The 26,617-nt window shown below is 38.4% G+C and overlaps 2 protein-coding genes across 4 annotated transcripts in view; one reads left to right on the forward strand and one right to left on the reverse strand.

Moving 5' to 3' along the window:
• Positions 1–2,071: 2,071 nt before the first annotated feature.
• zgc:158270 (uncharacterized protein LOC791213 homolog) lies at positions 2,072–19,608 on the forward strand. 2 transcript variants are annotated; one of them, XM_060859055.1, is made up of 14 exons: positions 2,072–2,227; positions 10,181–10,449; positions 11,827–11,961; positions 13,673–13,777; positions 14,066–14,116; positions 14,194–14,250; positions 14,346–14,438; positions 14,874–15,012; positions 15,251–15,378; positions 15,472–15,528; positions 15,667–15,738; positions 16,410–16,841; positions 17,937–17,951; positions 18,067–19,608. In XM_060859055.1, the coding sequence occupies exons 1-14, from the start codon at positions 2,170–2,172 to the stop codon at positions 18,175–18,177; spliced, it is 1,722 nt and encodes a 573-aa protein (XP_060715038.1). In that variant the 5' UTR covers positions 2,072–2,169; the 3' UTR covers positions 18,178–19,608. The 2 variants fall into 2 exon arrangements, with proteins under 2 accessions (XP_060715038.1, XP_060715040.1); XM_060859057.1 differs by lacking the exon at positions 17,937–17,951.
• A 2,066-nt stretch (positions 19,609–21,674) lies between these two features.
• Positions 21,675–26,617, reverse strand: part of LOC132838991 (lysyl oxidase homolog 4) — a 29,490-nt gene continuing 24,547 nt past the window's right edge. For both annotated transcript variants that reach the window (XM_060859710.1, XM_060859709.1), the window contains exons 13-15: positions 25,490–25,626; positions 22,685–22,796; positions 21,675–22,399 (exon numbers count right to left, since the gene is read on the reverse strand). In XM_060859710.1, the coding sequence (XP_060715693.1) occupies positions 22,329–22,399; positions 22,685–22,796; positions 25,490–25,626 (320 nt within the window). In that variant the 3' untranslated portion in view covers positions 21,675–22,328. The remainder of the gene's footprint in view (positions 22,400–22,684; positions 22,797–25,489; positions 25,627–26,617) is intronic.

Genomic DNA, 26,617 nt, shown 5'->3' on the forward strand with positions numbered 1-26,617 from the left:
CTGAATCTTTTACTTTATCCATGAGACTACGAGGCCCAATGTCAAACACGTTCACCAACATCAGCAACACTGAGATGGAGAAAAACGGGCCTCAGCACCTTGTCAATCAATGCTTTTGGGTCTGGGTTCAATGAAGCCAGTAGTAAAAGTTCAAAGACAAAAGACGATTTGGAAAATGTAAACAATCAGCCCATTAATTCAAGTTAAACTTAACTTTAGTCCAAAAATAAGCTTTGATATGAATCTAAGGAAGGGGGGCACGGTGGCTTAGTGGTTAGCACGTTTGCCTCACACCTCCAGGGTTGGGGTTCGATTCCCGCCTCCACCTTGTGTGTGTGGAGTTTGCATGTTCTCCCCGTGCCTCGGGGGTTTCCTCCGGGTACTCCGGTTTCCTCCCCCGGTCCAAAGACATGCATGGTAGGTTGATTGGCATCTCTGGAAAATTGTCCCTAGTGATTGAATGAGTGTGTGTGTGTGTGTGCCCTGCGATGGGTTGGCACTCCGTCCAGGGTGTATCCTGCCTTGATGCCCGATGACGCCTGAGATAGGCACAGGCTCCCCGTGACCCGAGGTAGTTCGGATAAGCGGTAGAAGATGAATGAATGAATGAATGAATCTAAGGAACCAGTCCAAAGCACAACAGACAAAGCTTATGTGACTTGCTGATTTTATATTCAGGTTAAACTATGAGGGCAATAAAAGCTATCTGAGAAGCCAGCCCGGAATAGCAGTGATTTGGACATGAAGCTTACAATCATAATATACAAATATTCCTTAATTAAATTATTTGGTTTCTGTTTAAATAATTAAATCTTGATAAATTAATGAAGATGAGATTGCTGAGATAAACAAGTGGAATATGTTCTCACATCTTTACTCAGTGTGTGTGTGTGTGTGTGTGTGTGTGTGTTTTTGTATATAATAAAATGCATCTCAAGCCTTCCAAAATGTACACATTTCAGGTGCAGTCACACGGTTTATCGGCCCTAAAATAATCACCATTACCTGTATTAAAGCAGGTTTTATAAATATTGTAGGAGTTTAGAACTGGTTTACATACATGTTCCATGAAGCCACTACTTTGCATGCAGACAAACTGATGATTGCGTGCAGACCCGATGCTGACATTATTGGCTTAAATGCTGCTAAAAGCTGGACCTCACACCTCTCCGTGAGAACAAATTCAACAGACGAGATCGATAGCCTGAGCTTGCTGGGATGGCATGTTTACAGAGGATAAAAACAAACAGGTTTTGTTGGATCTCCTCTTTGGATATGTGCAGAATCTCGACTTGTACCTACAAACGTCTGCTTTAATAATAACAACGTCCTATGAGCATCCAAGGACTCTTTTTTCTTACTGTTTGTCTGTTAGATTATGATATACAGTAAAAAAAATATATTTTCAATTCCACTATTAAGCATTACGCAGAAGAGGACGAGCTCCATATTGAGCCTGGGTTTTCTCAAAAGGTGTCTTGCTCATGTCAAATATTAGATATAAACCCATTTGTTTGTGGTTTATTACCATAATAATTATAATGATTCGTATTTATTTACTTATAGAATATATTTAACATTTAATATACAGTATATCTAATAATCACTAATTGAGGTTTGCCTTTCCAGTACACACAGCTTTGGTAACAGTGTAAAATTATAATGCAACATTTAGATAAGATTAAGGGGAAAAATCATAAAAATAAAAAATAACTGTAGTGTTTATGAATTTGTCTAAAACAAGATGGCAGTCGTGTAGTTAGCTTCAAGCTAACATTCAGCCAAATTCGAATTACGTTCATATTCACTGCATTTTGATTGGCACTTGCTATGGGGACGGATCATTCCACAACGTACTGGAATAGGGGGGGACAAGCTGTTACATTATCAGATTTAAAAGCACAAAAACGATGTAAAATAAACCGTAATTTGGTGGTAACCTTTTATTTTCATATTATGTTGAATATATCATCGTTTAAAACAGTATTGCTGTATTAATTCGGTTGTTATGGACAGTGACGTTTGGCTGGCCCTATTTTAAGATACATATTGGCGCGTCGAGCACGTGTCCACGTGCACAAGCCGTACGCTTTTGGATAAGAGGCGCGCGGGGATTTGGAGCTGTTGACGTCAGACGAGTTTGATTATTTTGATCTGGGGGGGTCAAAGATGGCGGAGGCGGAGATCAGGCAGAAGCTTCAGAATCATTCCGGGCTAAATCGTAAAGGTAACTTTTGCAACGAAGATAACATTATGACAGATACATTGTTGGTTTAAATGTTACAGCAAGCAGGGGTGGATTTGTGTAGGCGGGCGTGAAAAATCCGCTCGTCATCATTTGCACTGTGGACTAACTGGCTCATAACACCTGCTAATGCTAGGCTAAAGCTAGCCTCGAGCTAATGCTAGGCTAAAGCTAGCCTCGAGCTAAGGCTAGGCTAAAGCGAGCCTCGAGCTAAGGCTAGGCTAAAGCGAGCCTCGAGCTAAGGCTAGGCTAAAGCGAGCCTCGAGCTAAGGCTAGGCTAAAGCGAGCCTCGAGCTAAGGCTAGGCTAAAGCGAGCCTCGAGCTAAGGCTAGGCTAAAGCGAGCCTCGAGCTAAGGCTAGGCTAAAGCGAGCCTCGAGCTAATGCTAGGCTAAAGCGAGCCTCGAGCTAATGCTAGCGTCCCTGTATATTTCAGACCAGTGTTCCTCAGTTTTCCTGATTCATTAAACCATAAATTGCACCTTTTCCTGTTTACGTTGCTCTCACACTTATTTTACCGTAATGGAGAATATTGTGGATTCAGAGAAAGCTGCTTTAGCTTAGCATAACCTCCGGATTTTGCTGTACGGTTAGATAGCGGGCAGGATTTGGTTTTAATTTACATACACTGAGAGCTTTGAATGTCTTGTTAGCTTATTAATGTCCGTGTTGTCTGTTTTCGTGTATGTTTAAATAGTGTAAGTCAGTAGATCCTGCAGCAGTCCGGTTGACGCTGATGCAGGTAGCAGGTTGACTTTGAGCATCTTGTTTACATTGAGCTTACAGCCTGTTTAACTACTATTAAATGATCACAGATAATGTCCATGCGTTTACTCTCTTTCGGTATTTTTGTCTTCTTCCTGATGGTTTCTGTAATAAATCGGAGTTTACAACGAAGCTCGGAGAAACCTTAAAATCATCGTGGTGTTTATTGGGTTTATCGTGGTTTTAACGAGTTAATCCTGACTGCTCAAACCCACATGCCCCAGAAAGTAACGCTGTATTAATGCGCCTTCTGGCACGTTTTATGTCTGTCTTAATGATAAACATTTCATTTATTTCTTGTCACCACTTTGAAATGTGTGTCATGTCTGTGGACAGAAGTCTCATTGCATAGGATTTGTAATGAAAGTCTGTACAGTTTGACACACACAGCAAGCAAAAATTGCTTTGTGTAAGTTAATAATTGATTGTTAGCTTGGGCTTGATGAACCTGTTAATTTTATTTAACAGCAACTCTGAGAAGTTCCAGCTGTTATTTTAAATTCAGCATTACTGTGTGTGTATATATAGTAAAGACCTCCTTTCCCTTCACAGGGAAATTTTTTGCTCAGACACCAAACATTGGAAAAATGTACCAGTATGTGTTTGGGTTTCACTAAGTTAACCTTTGTTGTGTATGAATGTCTGGGCATTTTATCCACCCGTGTTTCCTTCTCATAGACTATGAATTGACCCTGACCAAGATAAGGCAGTTACAGGTCAATAATGAACAACAAACAAATGACTGAAAACGAAATGAAGTTTGACTGATATGTTTATTTGATCACTGTTTATTTGGTTTGTACAAAGTATGTAATGTCCACCTGGCTTTTTACTGAACAAGTGTTCATGGAAGTTTGGTCATTGGCTTCTAGTGTGATCAGGGTTTACTGTTCAGGTAATCTGAAAAATTACTATTAATAAAAGAACACTCCTTTTTGTAGCCTGTACAAACTTATTAGCTGGGCAAAAAGCCAGATGAAATGCTCAGACCAGTGTTTATTTTCCTTTTACATGTGGCAACTGGAACCAGATCTTCTTACCTCCTCAGATCTTATCCTGAATTCTTCCCCTCGGTTCTTCTGTCAGATCACTGTGGCCTTTAGACATGCTAATGTGACCTAGTTGGATCAGATCTGCTGAGCTGTAACCTGGACTTTACACTGCACGCAAGATGAGTCTTGCCTCAGCTACTCACTGTCTGGAGTCTACGCTCTGTAATAATAGGGAATGGAGTATGTTGTACAGTGGGACCTCCACTAATGCAGTGCATTATACAACATAATACAGATCTGATGTCCAGAGTAAACCTCTCCACTGAGTGAAACTAATGAATATAGATCGCTGTGAAACACTGCAATTTCAGTAATACTGAAATTTCAGCTCAATACACTAAACCCACATCCACAGGAAGAGGAACAAAATTGACATTTCAGTAGTTAAAAAGCTATGCAAGGTTTTAAGTCATTATACAGCATATACACGTCGTCTTGTGCTACTTTTGTTCTAGCGTTTGAGTGGGTGAATCCTGTCTGTTACAAAAATGTGCCACTTGTACAATCTATCCAGCTTCTTGAGTCTAAAGGCCATAACACTACAGCAATTAGCACCATGCATGCAAAAAAGGTGTCATTTTTTTTCCTCTTTCCTCTCACTGCTGTCATCATCAGAGTAAACATCTCTTAAACGTGCATTAGCCTGTGGTGTTTCTAATAACACTTGCCCACTTGTGGCCATGGGGAATGGCTCTTTTTCATTTAGCAGCTGTTGACATTGCATTTGTTTTCATATCAAATCTGTTGGACCTGTTTAACGGTTATGTTATGGCCCATACAAATATAACCCTCTGTTGTCTACATGATGTAATGAAATCTTTGCCTATTTTCTGTGTGAATGTTCTTGTGTCCAGATGGATGAGAGGAGGGTTTGTTTCTTAGTAAGTTTAGATTCTTACATGGATTTGTCTCCCATAATTATCAGTTCAGTGATTAAAATGCTGGGCTACCAGTCAGAAGACCGAGTTCCAATCCACTTGACACTTCTGGACGCTTGACCCTCAACTGCTCAGTTGTATTAAAAAGCTATTGGAAAAGATAAATGATAGCTCTGGATTATGGTGTCTTTCAAATGATGTAAATGTTACGAATTTCTCATGCTTTTGTGGCATGTTCAAAAAACGATGGCTACAGGTTGTGGGACTTGCTTTATAACAGCTCTTTACTCATATAACGCTTAGAAGTAGAAACTGATCCACTGTAATAAGTCTTGTCTTCAGATGGCTAAAAATTTCCAAGAGAAAAGGCCTTTTCCTTGGTTTTAAATTTGATTACAGAATTATATCATGTCTTTATTTACATTACACTGTATTCTTAACCCTAACTCGTATAACACTATACAGAGATGCATTACCTCTTTGAATTTTTATTTATTTATTTTTTTCTTTCACCCCTTCCATCTTCTTTGAATGACCTTGTAGTTCCTCTAAAACATCCATCACTCCATTATCACTGTAGAGTATTAGCTGCTGGATCAAATGGAAGCTGGATTTTTCCGTGGAGTGCTAGAGAGGCTTTCTCTGGAATCGTGATGACTGGGTTGAATAATTTTGCTTTCATTGATCTGCTTGTTAAATTGTCTTTATTGACGTGGCCAGAGAGAAATTAATCTGATCTGGAAGTTAATGTAATATGAGCAATTCAAGTCCTTCAGTTCCTCATGTTGTTTCCTGGATTAATGCTGTGTAAATAAGATGATTGTCATCTTCAGCTAAATGCGTAAAAATATCACATACTTAAGTCTTCCGGTTTGTGTTCTTTTGAGAGACCTTCCCTGTAAACCTTATGCTGTATTCACACACACACACACACACACACACACGTGCACAGCAACTTGCAGTGACTAAGCAATCAGAGATCGATAATTTTCAATAAGAACTGGCAATCTCCATTGACGTGAGTGATGGTGACTAGAAGTGGGCGTGTTCAGCTCTGTGACAAATTTATTGCACATATGCAGCGAGTACCAACGGGATTGCCAAAGATCATATGCGCTCTACAAAGAGCTGCTTCTTGTACAATATGGTGTGTGTGGGGGGGAAAAATAAATCAATAAACAAAATTATATATATAATATATCCCCAGATTTTATTTTATTTTTTTATTTTAGCTGCAATAAAACTGGTTTGGATTGTTGCTCCACCTACTGTTAAACGGTATTTCTATGGCAACCAGCAGTAGGACTTTATAGTATTTGCTGACTTGCATCTATAAAGTGGTTTCCTGTGTGAATGCAGCTTTTCTCTGCATTCTCTCCAGCATCAGTGTGTGTATTTTTGCCTTTATTTTATTAAGTGGGCACCATAAATACCAAAGAGGATAATGTTGTAGACCGTGATGCACCATATATTTGTAGTCCATTAGAGTTCTGGACAAATCTGTGGATTTGCCTCAACAGTACAAGAGTGAACCCATGACAGTTTGTGGTAAATGAATAGGAACGTCCACTGGTGACTCGAGTGAAAAATCATTATCATCAGTTTAAGTTCAGCACACAAACAGGCTTTAGAGAATCAACATGTAAAGGAAGGCATGAAGGTGCTTAAAATAAATCCGTGCTGCAAAACCTTTTGTTCCTCACTGAATTTAGAGCAAGTTTGCTAAAGTAGCAACACTAGCTCATCTCTCACACAGATGCTCAAGTTCTTACGCTGCAGACCGCTCTCTCTTTTCCAGTTCTACTCCCTTGCTGTTTGGTTGTACGTGATCACGTCAGCAAACAGCCTAATTAATACAAGATGCTTCATATCCCAGGCAAGGCAGCACTACAGCAGCTTATCCTTAACTCTTATTCATTACTCAATACCAGCTCTAATCATATTACACAAGTAAGCATGTGGGTTTTAGATTTTGGTCTTGTAATTGCTTTATTACTTTGTACCGTAGGGTGAGGTGATGATGGTTGAAATGATTACAGTGATTTTGTCCGTGTTAATCATTCATCACGATTATGTAGCTAACTACAAATACAATTTCAGCTGGCTTCTCTTTTTCTCTACATAAACAGTGTGCACAAATGTAACTGTGAGGACAAGCAAAAATACAATGATTAATTTATTTTAATTCACAGCAGTGTTGCTGAGGGTATGATTGTGACATGTTTAAGACAACATGGTACCGTAGTATTAAATAGGTTTTGCTCAGTACTGTGCAGTCTAAAATATCGTTTTATTGTATTTTTAAATTCTTTTCATTGTATTTCATCCTTGTATTCTTTCAAAGGTTAATTTTTTTTTATTCTCTTTTTCTTTCAGAACACAATTTTATTGCGGGTTTTAGACCGCAATAATTTATTAGCATGGTCTAGAGTCTCCTTTTGTGGCCAATACGACCTCAGTACGTTTTGGGGTTGACGGTCCTACACAGTGGACATAGCACAGTGGCCATGTCACTACGTGGTGTTGGTGGAGGAAAACATTTCCAGACTCATTGTTCCAGAGAGACTCAGTAATCTTTAGATCTGGTGAAAGCAGGCCATGGGAGATGTTCTACTTCACCTTCATGTTCACCAACCCCATTGTCACCCTTCTAGCTGTGTACATGATCATCCTGATACACAGCACTACCTTCAGTCTACAATATTTAAACCACTGGGTGCATTAGGTAGTCCTTGGCAGTGACATGTCCATCTAGCACAAATTTTGGCTATCCTGACCAAGAATATTGACCCCGTGGAGCTCCTGTTGTACAGTTTTAGTGGGAAGAGTCGAGGTGCACATTTACTCTACAGTGAGTTGAGCAGCTGTGGGGTTTTTCTTTTTTTTTTTTGAATCCAATCCTGGTTAGTACTTGGACATCTCTTTCAGATTGCTTTCCCTTGTATGGACTGTTACTCCTGCCGGAAGTGGTTCCTCCTTGGGTTGGTATAGCGACATTACCCTAAAGACTGTGGCTGTTGATCTGCTAACTCAATTTTCACACCCTTACTTGTGGAATGTGAAATCTGTGAAGATTGGCCACCAGAACTACCTCTAAAAGTTGTTTTGTTTTCAGTTTCATTGTCAACATCTGTATGTTTGCTGGAACCTGCATGTTTTCATCTTTTGGGCATGGACTTGTATGATAAATGCTCCACCTTCATGTAATTTAATAATGTTTATATGGTGAGGTTTACTGTGAAGTCTCCATGTTTAGTGTTTTCATGGGGTCCGGTTAAAATTTTTTATCTTAGGAAAGTGATTTTCTCAATATGACATGCGCTTTTTTCTTTTTTTTTCCCTGCAAATTCGCCAAAAAACTCTTCAGTTGGTATAAATGTGTGATCTAAAATACTATAGGAAGTATTGCTGTTTTTATGAAAATCAATTTAGGAGTCATAACTTTCACTGATCGTTTTTGACAACACTTCTGTGTGTGTTTTTTTTTTTTTTTTTTTTTTCCCTCCTCCTCCTCCTCAATTAAAACCTGTATGAGGAAGCTAAAACCTTTAGTAAATTATTATTCAGTCCTGAGTGTATATAATGGTAAACTTGAAGAAAAAGTGAGGGGAAACAAGAATGTTCAGTTGCTTTAATACCAGAATTTATTTATTATAATAGTACTCATGTACTATTAGGGTTGGGTATCAAGGAATTTTCCGGTTCTGATTCCGATTCCATAATAAAAGAAATGTGAAAAATAATGCACAATACTTAAACAATTCCATTTGTGTTTATTAATCACTCTTTAAATATTTTAAATTTAGCATCCAGAATTACAATTTAGCAAAACAGTTAGCAATTTTTCTGAAGAAAAATGAACGTCTGCTTTCTCTGGGAGAAGACGAGACCTTTCCTGGCTTATTGTATCTCCAGCTGTGGAGAAAACCCTCTCAGAGGGACTTAAGTAAAGTTGGCTCCATATTCACAGATTTGAATTTCCAGAGTCAATAGCTCCTGACCTAAACACTCTTATTACACAAATAATGCCTATTTTTTATCATAGTAATGTAGAGAGGCAGCTACAACCCAAGTTTCCTCAATATCAGCTTTCCTCTGTGTTGGTCAAAATACATAAGTCTCTATGTGCGAACACCTAAGAGACAGATTCTAAGGGACCGTCAGCAAAGTGCAAAACCCGAAAAGTGAAAACAAAAAGTCAATAACTTCAATGTAATACACTGTACTCAGATCACACATCACTGATGTCCTGAGTGTTGTACTACAACACTTATTTGGGATAAATGTGGTGTTTATTTTTTGATTTTTCATAATATTAAAAAATCAATAGCTTTACTGTACTGTCACCAAATTCAGATCACACATCACTGATGTCCTGATGGTTGTAATACAACATTTATTTTTGGAAATTTTTTTTTATTTTTTATGATGGGGTAGATTTGCTTCCTTGTTGTATCTTTGGAAATTAATCCACACTAGACTTTTTTTAGGCATGTTTAACACAAAGCGTACCTCAGCACAGCAGCGCGAGTGACTGATTTCTGTGGTAAGCTGCGTTAATTTGATTGCGTGACTATAAACAATGAATATACATGATTCATTGATTTGATTGCGTGACAGTGTAAACAATGAATATACATGAGGTAAATTTCTATTTTTTTTTTCTTTGAATATAATTTTTTATATACATTTTTGTGACTTCTTGGAGCCAATCATTGTAACAAGTTTGTAATTGTATAGACATTCTTCGACGAAAAGAGACGTTCCAGTCACTTTCATCAGGTTGGCGTGAGGATTCCAGTTGTTTTGGTCCAATCAAAGAGTCTGATCTATATAAATGATCCTGGTCTGTCCTAGCAAACGGAGATCTGTAAATTTTAGCAAAAATGGAAACCATTAGTCTACATTAGCTGCCACTAGGCCTTTCTCCAACCATCATACAAGTGCCTGATGCATAATCAACACAAGAATATAAAGGATAAGTTCTTCCCTCCTGTGTTAACAAATTATTTGGTGACCGATTAAGCGTGCAATAGTCTTTTACACTGTGCACATATTAAAGTTAAACTAATTTGGGTTAATGACCTTATATTTATATTCCCTGCAGACAGGCCAGGAAAATATTTTGAATTATAAATGTTAAGTGAAATGTAAGCTTCTGCTAGACAACTTTATGGTATGTGCTAGTTTATCAGGGGGCTGTTCTCTAAGTGCTCTCTCTGTCTGTGTCTATGGCGGTTAGGTGCGTGTTTGGCAGAAGACGTGTGTCGTAAGATGAGCGGAGACGAGGCGGAGGAGTTGCTTGAAGAAGAGGAGGTGGCCGGGCCTGTTCAGATTGTGGTGGCAGATGAAGATGATCACCAGTTTTCTCTGGATGACCAGGCACTGGAGCGCATCCTGCTGCAGGAGCACGTCCGAGATCTCAACGTAGTGGTGGTGTCTGTTGCTGGGGCCTTCCGCAAGGGCAAGTCCTTCCTGCTGGATTTCATGCTCCGATATATGTACGACCAGGTGAGCGATGATTCAGTTGATTTAACCAATTAAATTGTTCATCTCTCAAGAGAAGGATTGGGTTTGGCCACGGGTTCCCAAACTATTAATGCAAATGGCTGTTTCTATAGAATTTTCTACAACCAAGCCTTGACCACACTTTCTGCATGATTCAAGGTTTTTAAAAAACAGACACTGATGATGAACTGTAATGGGTGTGTTAAGTATGTAGTGTTCATACTTAATGGACTAGCATAGTACACTAGAACTAGGGAAAACCAGCAGGACCGGGCACACCCGGGTACTGTCTGGAGAAGTCTGGGCACAGGTAGTCTTAATGAAAGAATTGTGGCCAAAAAGCCGTACCTCTGATGTGGAAACAAGGCTAGGCGATATAATTACGCACAAAAACATAAGAACCAGGGTGCAGAAAAATGTGAGTGCTCTTGACTGCTGAGTCAAAATTTTAAACAAGGAACTGACGTTTTGGTGCCACAGAGCCCTGATTTCAACATCGAGTCTGTCTGTGATCATGAGACAATGATTTGAGGCAGCCTCCATCCACAGAAGGTCTGTAGTTAGTTCTCCTACCCTTCCTTCAAAAACGTTGTGCAAGTATACCTAGAAAAATTAATTCTGTTTTGTAGGCAAAGGCTAGTCAAATACAGCAAATAATGATTTAATTTGAATTTCTATTCTGTAATCTTTTTATATATATTTATTTATATATATATATATATATATATATATATATATATATATATATTTATTTATATATATATATATATATACCTGCCTGAAATCTTTACTACTAATGAGTGCAAAAATTGTTATGCTGTGCTGAACAGTGGCCAGATTTAAAACCTTTTGTAAAAGATTTAAAGCAATTTTAACTAAATATTTCTGCACTGAGCCATAGATTCAGACTCTAGAGTGTTTTGCCATGTTTATTAACATGATGTACTTTCCCCCTCGGTTTTTGTAGGTTAGGTGTCTTGTGAGAGGCCTTTTTTAATGCTTCTACATTGTTGTTGTGAATTGCAATGTGTTTACTGAAATATTCTATAGATTTGAATTGTAATTTAAGTTGCAGTAAGACTCCGAGACATGTAAAGTATGTCCAGAAATCTGGTGCATCCCAGCATTTCCCTACGTTCGTTTCTCAGTAGACTATTTTAAATATTAATGTTTTATCATAATCGATTGTCTTGGAAACTTCAACAAAAGGTCTGATCATTAAACCATTACTAGTGATTCTGTATTGACCTTTTAATCCTTTTACCTGATTCTTACTATTTTATAATGCTTGGCCTCTGACCTAGTTATCCTGTAACACTTATTTTTCTTTGCAGCAGAAAACTTTAGATTACTTTCTAATTAATTGTCATGCTGTTGCAGAAATCAGCCTCATGGCTTGGGGGAAGTGATGAACCATTGACAGGCTTCACCTGGCGAGGTGGATGTGAGCGGGAGACCACAGGAATCCTGGCCTGGAGTGAAGTGTTTGTGGTCAAGAAACCAGACGGGACCAAGGTAGAACCCAACACCTTACTCGCTTGCGACACTGTACAACCATCTGTTGTATTCATCAAGTCTCTCAGATTAGAATAACTATAAAAGTTGTCCAACAAAAACACACATGTAGCTAGGTACATAAAGGGAACTTCAAGTTTCTCGCTAAACGTGACCGATCTTTAAGTCGTTGATGAGCGTAACAGTGATGGTCCTCTTTATAATGTTTATATGGTTACACTTGAGCAGTTTCACTTATTATCTGAGGTGAATCCCTTTTGTTGATGCTGATTGTTGGCTCACAGCTGAGATTTCTATTTAATCAGTCTCTCTGAAACAACTCTACTTAATTTGTTCAGGGATTCTAACTATCATTTTAACAGAAGTGGTTTATGTAAACGACAGGGTTTTTTGTCTAGAGGTGTAGCTCCTGTTTATGGTGTGGCACACTTGTGTTCATGTTATTTAGTAATACTGATTGCATTCAAATAAATTTTATGAAGAGTCTAATTCCGAAAATAAGAATTCACCAACTTAAGTATGTTTTAGTGTGTATTTAGAAACCATTCTTGGGTTAATGTAGTCTATAAGACTATGTGGTGACTATGAAATGTGGTGATGGTTACCATTTCCTTGTGAGTATTTCCTTGAGGCTGCCGAATTGCTCAGTGTGCAAGTGGATGAATCTGCTAATTGTTGTACTTTTCTTTATTTGTTATTTTTTTTTTTTTGCACTGTAGATTTTGGAGCTAGGCCATATTAACCTGACCCTCTCACCCATATGTGGGCCTTTCTTAAACTGCTGCCACAATTTTTGAAGCAGATAATTGTCTACCATATCTTTTGTATGCTGTAGCGTTCGAACCTGTTGCAGCATGACAATGCCACAGTGTACAAAGCAACCATTATGAAGACCCTGAGCAAAGCCTTTAACCCTCAATTGCTCAGTTGTATAAATTGAAATAAAAAGAAAATGTAAGTCACTCTGGATAAGGGTGTCTGCTAAATGCTGTAAATGTAAATAAAGACGAGGTTTTCCTTCAGGGTGGAGTGAAAGAATTTGGTTGTCATCCACAGAACCGTTGACTTCACTAATGCTCTTGAGGCTGAATGATTACAACAAAATTACAACAGCCACAAAGTCTAGTGGAATGTCTTCTCAGAGGAGCGGAGGTTATGATGGACATTTAGAAAGCACACACTGGTGTGATTGATCATTATTGTTCATGTAGTGTACTTATTAACCCCGTCATCCTTGGTGTATCTCGCATACTATACTTGGGTCTTAGAGGTTTATCTAGGAGTGGAATACATACATGCTTCTTATGTAAGCACAATCTAATGCCTGAAAATGTAGACTTCTGAAATTCTAAACTGATCCTTTTTTAAGCAGTTATGACCTCCTTCCTAGGCTCAGTGGCTTTATGAAGTATGGAGCCTGAACTTTGCACAATCCTCGTGTTATATCTAACACAGTGTTTGTCATGATTTGTAGTCATTGTGTATCCTTTTAATGTTAGTAATATTCAAAAGTTTAAAGCTTTGTACACTAAATTAAAGGATAGGGATTGATATAACAAACATACAATGTGCATGTATAAAAAATCTGTGTGACTGAAAGAAGGTGGTTAGAGTTTGGAATTTGGTTAGACACTTTCACTGTTGGAAGCAGGTCTGTGTTTGCGATGGAATCTGAGTCTCTTTCTTGCTGACTCCATGTGCGTCTCTGCAGGTGGCTGTGCTGCTCGTGGACACACAGGGAGCCTTCGACAGCCAGTCTACCATTAAAGACTGCGCCACCCTCTTCGCCCTCAGCACAATGACCAGCTCTGTTCAGGTCTACTTTTTCATCTGCTTTTAAATTTAAGTTTTTTAAGTTTAAGAGAACACTATGTATGTTCATACTTTCTCTTCATTATATCGAATCCAAATATAAACTTGAATAAGCTTTTTTTTTCTTCTTCTTCTTCTTTTCCCCTAATGACGAACTTTACAAATATACTTTTAAAATCATCCAATCCTATCACATGGTTGCATCCACGCTTCTAATACTGTTGCAATAATTTGTTTGAATACAATCAACCTTAGATTCTTCCTGTTTAATGTTCTTGTGATTTCCATGCAGGTGTACAATTTATCTCAAAATGTGCAAGAGGATGATCTTCAACATCTGCAGGTAAGTCTTGCTTTGATTATTTTAAAGGAACCAAAGTGGGCAAAATCGCACTTCTTCATCACGGTTTTTCTTTTTAGCTTTTCACAGAGTATGGAAGACTTGCTATGGAGGAAATTTACCTAAAACCATTCCAGGTATGATGTTCTGCGACTGTTGTACTCGAACTTTTTAATATTGTATTTAATACAATGGGAATTTTCTTAACATGAACATTTTCTGTGGGTTTTAGTCGCTAATGTTTCTCATAAGAGACTGGAGTTACCCGTATGAACACAACTATGGCCTGGAAGGGGGAAATGCGTTTCTAGAGAAAAGGCTACAGGTAAGTGGAGCTTCTATGCCCTACTTGTTAAACATTGAGCTGCAATCGAGTCGTTTGTAATCTGAGAAGCAGAAGCTTTGAAGAGAGACGACACCTTATTTTTTATACCAGAAATATGATGACGGACCAGAACGTCTGCTCCAACTGCTGTCCTAAATATGCTATTTGCAGGTTTACTGTGAGAGCTGGTCCTAAATATAACTTCTGTGTGTTATGTTCACCCAGGATTTATAAGCAAGTAATCATTAATTCACTCAGATCTCTTCAGTAATCTCTGATATCCCTTTTGCTTCATACATCCTTTTTGAGTTGATCTGAATAATTGGTTCACTTTATCTCTTCTTCCCTGTGATGCATAATTAGTTATTTGTTAGTGAATGTGCATAATGGTAGAGTTGACTTGAACTGATGTATTTTCTTTTAATGTGCACTCAGGTGAAGCAGAACCAACACGAGGAGCTTCAGAATGTCCGGAAACACATCCACTCCTGTTTCTCTAACATTAACTGCTTCCTGCTTCCTCACCCTGGCCTCAAAGTGGCCACCAATCCCCATTTTGATGGCAGATTGAGAGGTAGGAGTCATCTGCCCTCTAGAGTCTGAATAGCAGTATTGCTGTTTTAAAATACTGACCGATTTCGACGTCTTTGCGGTTTTTACTTCCACGGGTTTTCTAAATGAACTTCTATTTCTGCTGTAGTATTAAGAACTTGAGCAGCATTTGTGATGTAAATGCACTTTTAGGATGGGTTTATGCCGAAATCAAGTTTGTAAATGTTTGTCCTCCTCCTTCTCTACCTTCCCACACACAGATATTGATCCTGACTTTAAAAAGGAGCTGGCGAATCTCATCCCACTGTTGCTGGCTCCAGAGAACTTGGTGGAGAAAGAAATTGGTGGTTCCAAAGTGACATGTAGAGATCTTGTACAGTATTTCAAAGTAAATACCTTCCTCCTCCAAAATGCATGTGATTTTTATCTGTTAAATAAATCAGTTGGCTCTGTGTGTCTTAACTCTGCTGTCTGGCTCTAGGCCTACATGAAAATATATCAAGGGGAAGAGCTACCGCACCCAAAGTCCATGTTACAGGTAGAGTTCATTACAGCACAAACAAAAACATCTGATCTGTCACTTGCATTAATATAATCATAAATTTAGGAGGATTTAGTCAAATTGATTTGACTTAATTGTATAGTGTGATTGTTATTCTTTTTATTTATTGTGTAGGCAACAGCTGAAGCTAACAACCTTGCAGCAGTCACAGGAGCAAAAGATGCTTACATGAAGAGCATGGAAAAGGTAAATAAACATCCTCAACTGAACCATTGATCCGTAGGCACAAGAGAATTTGGTTTCCAATATCGCAATAGAAAATACTGGCATTTTACCTTCATAATATTTCCTTTTAACATTTTAATGTTGTCTAACTTGGGCAATATCACAAGATTTCGTAGCACACAAAGCACATGATTTCATTTAGGTAGGCTTTTAGATAGAAGAAAATGACATCTGACTTGTATTTTATATATACTGCAGTTTAATTTCTTTACATTTTATTGCATTTATTTTGTAATGCTGTTATTTTGATCATCTCATAGAACCTGTATTGTGTTTTTTTTTATATATATATATATATATATATATATATATATATATATATATATATATATATATATAATGTCACAATACAAGACTAATCAGTGAATCTCATGTTTGAATCTTGACCAGAGTTTAGTGTTATGTTGCTACCTACTGGCCACTTTAATAGGCATGCCTACCATTTCTCATCTACTTTAGGCATACAATTAAAGACCACAGCGAAAACCATGCACGTTAGCCAGTCAGGAGAGAGTACAGCTATTTTGGTTGGTGGAACCATGTTGCTGTCATGTCGTAGCACTTTTCTGGTATGATTATGATAAAACGCCCACGGTGCGAGTTGCACAGTATGAACCTGTTGTGTGCTGCAGGTCTGTGGAGGAGACAAGTCCTACATCGCACCAGCTGATTTGGAGCGCAATCACGAAGAACTGAAGCAGAGCTCCATACGGCAGTTCTGTGCCATTAAGAAGATGGGAGGCGAGGAGTTCTGCCGCCGCTACCAGGAGCAGCTGGAGGCCGAGCTGGACGAGGCTTATGCTAACTTCGTCAAGCACAATGACGGAAAGAACATTTTCTTTGCTGCGCGCACGCCGGCCACACTCTTTGCCCTCATGTTTGCCATGTATGTGGTATCGCTAGTGACGGGCTTTGTGGGCGTAAACTCTGTGGCAATGCTGTGTAATCTGATCATGGGAGTGGCTCTGGCATCTCTGTGCACTTGGGCCTATGTCAAATACTCAGGGGAGTTCCGCGAGGTGGGCTGCGTCATCGACCAGGTGGCAGAAACTCTCTGGGTGCAGGTGGGTTATTCTCAACCTGCAACTTTTTTCTCTTTCAGTTTATCTTCTTTTTGTGTGTCTCTTGGACCTAAAATCCAATCCAATTCACACAAGAAGGAAAAATCATTCCACACTTATGCCTCTTGTTCTCTGCTACGCACACTCCAGCTTTCTGAGGTTCTTTTATCAGGTCTGACACACATTCGCAGAACCGAGATTTATCTTTAATATAGCTATAATGTTGGTAATAGAAAGTTTTCCCAGTCACATTTATATCAGATACTTAAACAAACTTTACCGATAAGCATGACCAATTTACAGCAGTTTTCTCTCAAAAAAGGAAGAATGACTGGGATGTCAAGGGATTTCTTTTACACAGACTTGCACGACTTCAATTTCATGCACGTTTGTCTTAGTGAGGCTCAATGATGAGCGATCAACTGAAGTTGGTCTTTAATGTCTTTTCTTAAAAATGTAGTTTTATTTTTCACCAATGATCAAAATCATTTTCATCACAGATACCATGGTGAATAAATGGGGTTTATAATGTTCCCCTCTGGATATATTGAACTGGGACCTTAGTCATTGTTTAATTATAATGTTCATGAGGAATCATTTCAAGGTAATTATGTTCCAGACTAAACTTACACTGATGGATGAGTAGTCGACTGTAGTCTGAACACTCGGGCCACCATTTCTTATTAGAACCTGGGAGACGTGTCTGCAGTGACGCTTGTTACCCCGGGGGTGGCATCAGCAAGTTGTTCTAAAATAAATGTGGTGTAATATTCCAGATTGTCTCACCATGCCTTGCATACTTCCTCTTTTTCTAATGTTAATTTTCATTAAGCCTCCACATGTAGGAGTGCTGATTTTAGATTAAGATCTCCTCCTCTTATGATATTTGGAGGTCTGATCTGAGAGGACGTTGCTATTTCTGCCTCCAGACTCTCATAACCCTAGAAAGCTTGTGCTATATGAAGTGTAATACTTGCTTTAAATAGACACTTATCTGCCTATTGGGATTGGTCTTTTTTTCTGATTTTTGATGCACTGCTTTATTTTCCTTTTCTCTCCTGCTAATTTCTTCACTTATCTTTTCACTCCGCTAAACAGAGGACTCCGAGAAAGGTGAGCTGTCTGCAGGCCGTCCTGCCTCTTGTGCTTGGCCTTTTTGTGTTTTTTTTTTTTTTTTTTTTTTTTTTTTTTCCCTGTGTTTTTGCCCAACGCACTCTCTTTCTTTCAGGTGTTTTGCAAGCTTTTCGAGGTTGCAAGGAACAAAGTGACGCTGCGCACGCTCCTGCCCACTCGGCGAAACAGACTGCCCTCAAACAACAATGTGAAGAAGAAAAACTAGTTGCTACATTCTTTCATAAACTCCTTTGTAGGACCTTCTCAGCCCTGATGAGCGAGTGGCCTCGGCCGCACCGGGTTGGGTTTAAGTACAAACTGCTCTGTGTACTCGGTTCCGTACATTTATAGAATGCAGAATGGCACTTTCATCATCCAGATGTCCTTCATTCCATCATGCTGACATTTGTATCTAATGAAGGACTGAAGTTGAATATTTAAATTTGTTAATGCATCAAATGCTTCTTATATGCTGTTTGTTTGGCGTGGTGCGTGCGTGTTGCACATTCCCTCAGCTTCCACTTCACTTCTGACCTTTCTCTATTCTCTTCATTCCGTATTCATGTCATCATTCCCTGTTCTGCATTCTCTCATTGTCTGTTTCGTCCTTTTTGTTTCTCTGCTCAGGTGTTGCAGTGATTCAGTTTATTTTAGGCTGAACTCCATCCAAGCTTGCTTATGTTTCCAAGTTACAGACAAACTGATGCTGCACCAATCATAGAGCCAAAGTTTACGCCATTCTTCATGCACACTCTGTAGTGTGTGTGATCGTCTTTGAGCGCTTGAGACATTGGCATTTAGTGGCTTAGCCACTAGCGGAAGACTGACATTGGCCTTGTACTTCAAGAAAGGGTGCCCACTAGAGCCTTGCTAATGAGGTGGATAGTTAAACGTGCTGTTCTGCTCTCCCCAGTGAGAAAGTGGCACATTTTATACTGTAATTTACTTTTCCACTGAATAACACAAGGCACTTAATGGTTATTATTCATAATGTGAAAGGATTCTAAAGGAATCGGGCACTATCTATAGATTTTAATCGCACATTTCTTTGTTTTTGTCAGTCTTGTTTAAATAAATACAACACTGCATATTTTATTCAAGGTGTATGACATGTCTTATGTTCCACAGTATTATAAAAATTGTGAGATCAAATCATAGAGGTAAAGGATGAACTGTACCAATGACGGTAGCAAAGTGAAATTACTGTACACAGTCGCTTCTATAGGCCCATGTGCTGTCTATCTGCTGTATAATAGAACATAGATGCTTTGATGATTCCATCCACAAGATGACGGTTGACGTGAGCTATCCTGTACAGTTCGGATTTTTTAAACTCGTCACATAGGGCATGTGTATGGAAAATAAATGTATAACTAAATTTTCTATACCTTTTTTGTAGCTGGAACAGCATCGGTTTTGTGGTAGACTGATGCCCCGTTAATTTAAAGGAATGCTTTCGTGATGTGTAAATGTCAGAAGGATGTATTATATTTTTTCTTTTATTTATATATTAATTATTTACCTTGAGCATTACGATTCCACTCTTGCTGACCAAGCACTGGAATGTTTATAATCTTTCACTTGTTTTCAGTTTTTATTTTATTTTTTTATTTTTATTTTTCAATACAATATTAAAATGAACCGCTGTATATCCAAATGTTCAGTTCAGTCTAGTTCATCTCTTTATTGCATTTCTGTTGCAACATTCTACATGCTTGATATAAAATACCATCACACTGAAGGGTCCATGCACAGAGCTCTGTTCTTGTTCTGGGGCTGGAGCTTAGTGCAAATGTTCCTGAGCTAAGCACTAATTCTTATTCTAACGCTTATCGTATAGCCTATGCAAGACAGACACTATTCTTATTCTGCAGGAACCTTGAGCTTCATCGAATTCTGTACATTTGGATAAGAAGAAAAAAAGCCATTTTTTTTTTTTTGGTTGCACAGGTATTTACCTAGTTGGGTCCATACTTGTTTCAACCACCTTTTAGCTGCAATTGTCCCTATTAGCTCTTCACTTATTGATCCTGAGGTTTCTGCTTATTCTTCTCTGCAAACTGTAGCTGTCACCATCTAATCTGACACTTTTTTTTGGGTTAAAAAAAATCGAGGTCTGATTGTCAGGTTTGATTTAGCTTTTCTAACACATTCCTGTTCTTGCTTTTTTTTTTTTCTTCTTCTTCAACCAGTATACTTGTACTGTTGCCTGGTAATGTGAAGCCTCCTGGTCCTAGGAAGCGTTCTGTATTCAGCTCTAATCCCTGAGCACTTTCCAAGGTCCTGCTAATCAAATACATCCCCATAACATGATGCTACCACCATGTGTCACTGTAGTGGTTGCGTTTTCAGGGTTATCAATTCATATAATGACTTTTTCTAGTTCACAGCTATTTTTGGCCTTAGTTGTATTATTTTATATTGATACATAGTAAGTTTGTGAGTAGAACGATGATCTAGGGAAAGTTATGAATGTGCTGTATTCTTTCCACTTGTTAATAGCTGTAATGTTGCTTTACAGGATGTTCAATGTTTGTTTGATTTAATATTTTTGTAAAGCCTAATCCAGAACTTTATGGTGAGCATTAAGTATATTACTACAGGCTTTTCAAAGAATCCTGCTGTGCCTTACTCTCCAGCTGGCAATACTGGAAACGTTACACTATGGCTTTGCGTTTCAGAATACTGTGTGGAAGAACGTACCAGTGAAGGTGGATACGTTTGCACACCGAGTTTTCTAGCATAATTATGCATCCACTAAGATTACTAAATTATATAGCTTTGAAGCAGTGGACACTTGTTTTCCCCCTTTTCCAGCTGTAGTGTTTTGCATCCCTTCAGATACGATTCACACCCCCTTGTGGCACTACCTGGAATTGACTGATTGGTCATATCAATCACTGACAAATTAATGACAGTTGCAGAATTATTCTTGCAAATATAATACATTAGACATAACATGTTTATTTTCAAGTATTAGTGATAGAACCATCTAAAATAAAATTCACTGACCTGCTGTTTTTCACTGAGATAAAATTGCAATAACAAAAGTATCAAAAGGTCATAAATTACAGACCATAATATATATAAATCATGATTCAAATAAATCTGTACATGACAATACATCTATGATGAAGCACATACATACTTATCAAATGGTCAAACATAGCACCGACACATCCGAGGATCTACGACGATCCGCTTTAATCCTGTGTCTCTCCACGTGTTCCCTAAACGAGCACCATGAGAGCTGAAACACTGCGGTTATGAAGAGTCCTGTAGGGGTTGTACCTGGGCTCAGGCGATATTGAGCAGCTATGTATCACAAACCCATGGCAAAATCTTTTAATGTAATGCTATCAGCTCTGTGTTCAGATACATTATCCAGGGGTTGATGTTTCAAAACCAGCGAATAAGCAAAGCAGTATTTAAGTAAAAAGTGCTATGAGACGTCAGCTGCTACACTAAACCTGTACTAGTTATGGGTTCTTTTGTTATGCATGAAATCTGGAAAGATCATTGACAAGAAACTGGGATCATAAATATTCAGTATGAATGTTGCAAAATAAAGTATGGGTGAGAAACCTACAGCTCTGAAAGGTCAGGCCAGGGAATATCTAGAGGACACAAGCAATGCAGATGAAAAGAATACCGAAGCTCTTGAGTGATCATGTTTTATGAAAATCAGGGTTCAAAAGCAAAAATGCTTGAGCTGCAGCAAAATGCAGAGAGGGAATTTATTTATTAACACTGCTGCTGTTAATACCATTAGGTTTAGTTGTTTTTCTCAGGGTGGGGACCAGTGGTCAAAAAACACTTTAAATCTAAAGAAAGTTACTGCTTTTTAGAGGTTAAAAAATAAGAAATTCACTCGTTGCCACGGCAACAATAACATGACGGCAAGGGTGGACATCTGAACGTTCCTGTTCTACGTGCATAATCTTTTCTTTGTTGTCTGTGGCAAAAAAAAAAGAAAAGCCTCATTTACCCATTTCCTACATTTTCCCCATTTATCCTCTATACTCTGTTCTACTCCTATAATATTTTAATCTAATATTAGAATATCTTGTTTTGCCAGAATTACTGCTCTTAAGATTGGTTCATTTATATATGTTTACCTCAACACACTCCATCCAGATTATAAACAGATCATTTATTCAGAGCTGGATTAAAATTACCCAGAATTCTGGACCTGGTCCTACTTGGACGGATTGACCTGACTGTCAATGAAACTTAAATAAAATCTCTAGAAACCCCACAGCCTGTAATCTGTATGCATTAGCCACCTTCTCCTTCTCCTTCCCCTCCATCCAGAGGCAGGGTGAGAGGATGACGAAGGAGAGTTTCTGCTTTCCTGGTTTCCTCTGCTTCCATTCATTAGAGGAAGTTGTTGGAGATCTGCCGCTGGTGTTCAAACAGGTCCTCAACCTCCGTGCTGTAGGCATCACCTTATAAAACATGCAGACAGGAAGGTTACGTACATTTGAGCTAAACACAAAGTCCTGCACTGATCACGAATATCACCGACATCATCGGCTTAGAGGTAAAACAGTAATAAAATAAATTGGAAATGAAATTACTGATTCACTCAGAGATCCATGCTTCTAACTTGAATCCATAAGCATTTTATTACATGACATAAATGTCATAATGATGTTTTTATTGTAAATGCAACTAAACACTTAAACCTTTTGTGAAATCTCTCTCTTAATTAAATGAAACCGTCCACTCACCTGCATGACATCCGTACAGGTAGACTCTCCCACCATCGTACCTGCATCTGCATCGCATCACGTTGTTCTCAAAGTCAGACTCGGCCATGTCCAGTGAGGGGTTCACCTCCACCTACAGGAAGCAAGGGACAATTATTGACCCCAGCTATGTGGAGGTAAAATATTTTAACAGCCCACTCGTATATACTTCAGCGTACACACACAGCATTCGCTCCATTTTACACTACTGCTGATGATGGAGGATAGACCTGGCCTGTGTGTTTGTATTCAGAGTCTATCATTAAGCACTGGTTATGGCTGCTATTGTTTTTTTCCAGCTCCCCATATACAGTACATTTATGTATGAGAAAGCAAACCAAAATGACTTTTCCAGCTTTCAGGCTGAAACAATTTATATTTAATACACTCATTTTTCCATGCTGAGAAGACCATGCATGTCCTCATTAAAAAAAAAAAAAACAAGTACAAAATGTGAGTGAAAATGATATTTTTCAACTAATTTTAATTTATTACTGAGACAATTCCTACTTCAGGCATTGCTACTGTAATGCAACAAAGAGCTCTGCTTAGTTTTTATTGCTTCCCACTGAATTACAAAACACAAAACATTCTAATGTCGAGAGATCTGTCTAATCTCAGAGAGTACAGGCAGATTGCAATGCTGATTCGTAAATGACTGTGCAATCACGGACGCACGTCTCAAACCAGTCATGAGTAATGCGCTTAAATGTATGTTCCTAAATCTGGCACACCGCAGCCTGGGCCACTCTTTTTCAGAGAACGCCCAGTGATAGCATGAAATCCACACATGCATGGAAACACACTCTCTCTAACTCGCTTTATTAGTGCACTTTACAGCTCTTGCAAAGGGGGGTTTCATGGCAACCTAAAGCGAATCCTAACACACATCTGAGCATTACGTAAGGTCTCTGTTTGATCTGCACTGTAAACCATATCATAAAGATGGTATTGTCATTGTCCCAGTCGGTTTTAATGCCATGTTTGTCACCAAACCGCCTCTGGGAAAAAGTAAGCGTAGAATCTAGTGACTAAATTGTAGTGATGAAATGAGAAACGTCCACTTCACTGAACTGTGGCAATAAATGTGTGATGTTAAATATAGGAGCACTGGTTAAAAGAACATTAACCAGTAATGGCATTACCTTAATTCGTCCCATTATGCTTTTACTTATTTACCTACTTTCCTTTGTACTTTCTGTAGTGGTTAAATGTAAGAGCTCTGCCTGAAAGAAGTCGTAACGAGAATACCTGCTTTTTAAAATTGCTTTAGGTTCAGAGAAGTAGACAAGGTGCAACGCATTCACACGGGCGTAAAGCGCTGACTCATGTCCTTTTCATCACCAGCCGTTTCTCTGAACCATTACAGTAATAGCAGGGCTGAGAAAGGCTTAAAACTGAGTCTGAATCCTTCCATTTAAAAAAGAAAACCACATGCAAGCATGCGTAGACTCAATTAGTTTCAATTACTCTCCTTATCTGCACTCTGCATCGCTGGAGAAACCTGCTCTCATCTGCTCCCATAAAACTGAAGGCAAAATGCCATTTTAAAATGGTGCATGACTTTAGGGGAGGAAAAAAAAGCTTCTACACGATTTCATGCTATTTTTAAAACATGGTTATTTATTCGTTTATTTTTTTGGCCAGGAGTGCAGGGGAGCAAGGTTATTTTGGTTTATTTAGATTAGATGAATCATTTTCTTCCGCTGTTTCGAGGTTTAAAGGTGCAGGGTAATACAGTAAAAGTAAAGTACTGTAAAGTACACACACACTTGCCTATTCTTCTTTTGTATCTTTCAGTGTATGTTTTTTTTTAGTAGTCACGTGTGTGAAATTAAAACTATCTAGTTTTCTATCTAGTTCAATAAGGAATTAAACACAGCAGCGTGTGTAGTTATAGGAAAATAATCAGACAGGGTTGTGTTCATGGCATTTCCCTCACTGACTGGCACAACAGACAAACAATCTCCTTATCGTTGTAAGTTCAAACCATGACAATTCCTGTAGGTTGGAGGTTTGGGAGGCCAAGAGAGCAAAAGCGCTCTGTGCTCTCTGAGTGAGAGTGATCACATATGCCCCACGCCTCCACCACCGACCACCCTCACCACCACCCCCTCTATCTTTCCTGTCAATCACAGTGATGCTAAATCAGTCATGGGCATCTGTGAGTTCATGCATGAGTACTGGAGTGGATAACACTTTCCTAAAAGTGTGTTATGCCGCCCTTTCCACAGCATGAGCATACAGCATGGCTGGTTTCATGTGTCTTGAAGAAAGCATGTGATCCTGATCACGTAGTCATGTTTCCTCCTGGGATAGCAGCTGTCATATGACTGGCTTGGCCAACTGGTGGTTCAGGATTGGCAAAGACAAAATTGGGGATTTTTTTCCCCCAAATCAGGGAAAAACCCCTAAAATATTGAAAAAACATACCAACAAAAAGTCTCCACACAGAAAAGGTTAATAATAATAAATTAGATGTTTTAATAATAAATATATTTTTAGATGATTTTTTAAACTATTAATAGATGTTTTTCTTTTGTTAAATATCATTATTAATCAGTAAATAACCTCTAATTTAAAATAAACACATAAATACACTATATATCTCATCTCCACCATCTACAGCAGTCTTTTGACCTTTTTGAAATGAATAACTACAGAATTATCTGAGTATTAAGTCGTAATAAGATGTACAGACATATCTAACGTGTGATGCAGTATATTAAAACACAGTCTTCCTGCAGGTGTAATAAAAGAACAGATGTGTGTGAGGTGGGAGTTTACCTGGAAGATGTAGTCTCCAGGCCTGACATCAGTCACGTCGATCCACTGGCAGTCAATGTCATGGCGATACGTATCCCAGCATCCCACTGAAATGCCCTGATCCCCCATGTTATAGCAGGAATACCGCTTGTGCAGGCCTGTTGCCAAGGAGACAACAAAGCTTTTTTTTCTTCTCTGACCACATCATATAGCTCTGATGTAAACTCAAGTCATTTTCCTTCCATAAAAAGAGGAGAATTACTTAAAAAGCTTAAAAGCTTACATGAATTTTCCACAAACAGGTTTAGATAGAGAGCTTCACATGCAGTTAAATGAAAAAGCTGGTAAATAAGTTAAAATGCTATAAAGCAAATGCTATGCAACTAACAGAGTAAGATACAGATAAATGCTTTGTTTAAAGAGTGAAGAGTGTTAAGCCAAGGCTACAATATCTAATGAAATTTTAAATTGTATGGATTTTGTTGATTACTGATTAGATGGTCTGCTTTATAACGCATGCGGCCGCACACACTACATCGCCTCATACCACAAATACAGTAGTGATGCAGCCTGATTCAATCCATTTGTAAGCAGTTAAACTATTTTGGATAAATGTCATGTTTATTTTTGTGGCATACACACTTTATATTTTTAATCTTTATTCTGTGCATCAGGTAACATCCTGCTATTGGCTCTCGGTGCCTGGAATCAATTCGATTTGACTCCAATTCAACCCCCAAAGCTTTGGAGTCGATTCCACATGACAGAAAATAATTCACCTCAAATCAATAAGTCAGAAATATTTTCCTTTCCACCAACTGTTTCAGTCAACGAGACAGCCAGCGGATATTGGCCTTTATTTTATACCTGACTGGTCAGAAATAAATAAATCAGTTCTCACAATGTAGGAAAGACGTTTTTTGACTGAAACCACTGGTCCATTGGCCACATGACATAGTTACAAAACTCTCTAAGCTTACATAAGTATATAAAAAAAGGTCTCATGCCATAACAGATAAAAATGATCTTATGCTGTTTATTTAAGCTACGTAAAGGTGACTGTAGTTTAATGGATCGAAATACTGGAAAATAATATTTTGAAATTAAAATGTTTGGTATTTAGTAAATTTTCAGGACAATTACGACCAG

The sequence above is a fragment of the Tachysurus vachellii genome, chromosome 23 (genome assembly GCF_030014155.1).
Source record: "Tachysurus vachellii isolate PV-2020 chromosome 23, HZAU_Pvac_v1, whole genome shotgun sequence".
In the NCBI taxonomy this organism is placed as follows: domain Eukaryota; kingdom Metazoa; phylum Chordata; class Actinopteri; order Siluriformes; family Bagridae; genus Tachysurus; species Tachysurus vachellii.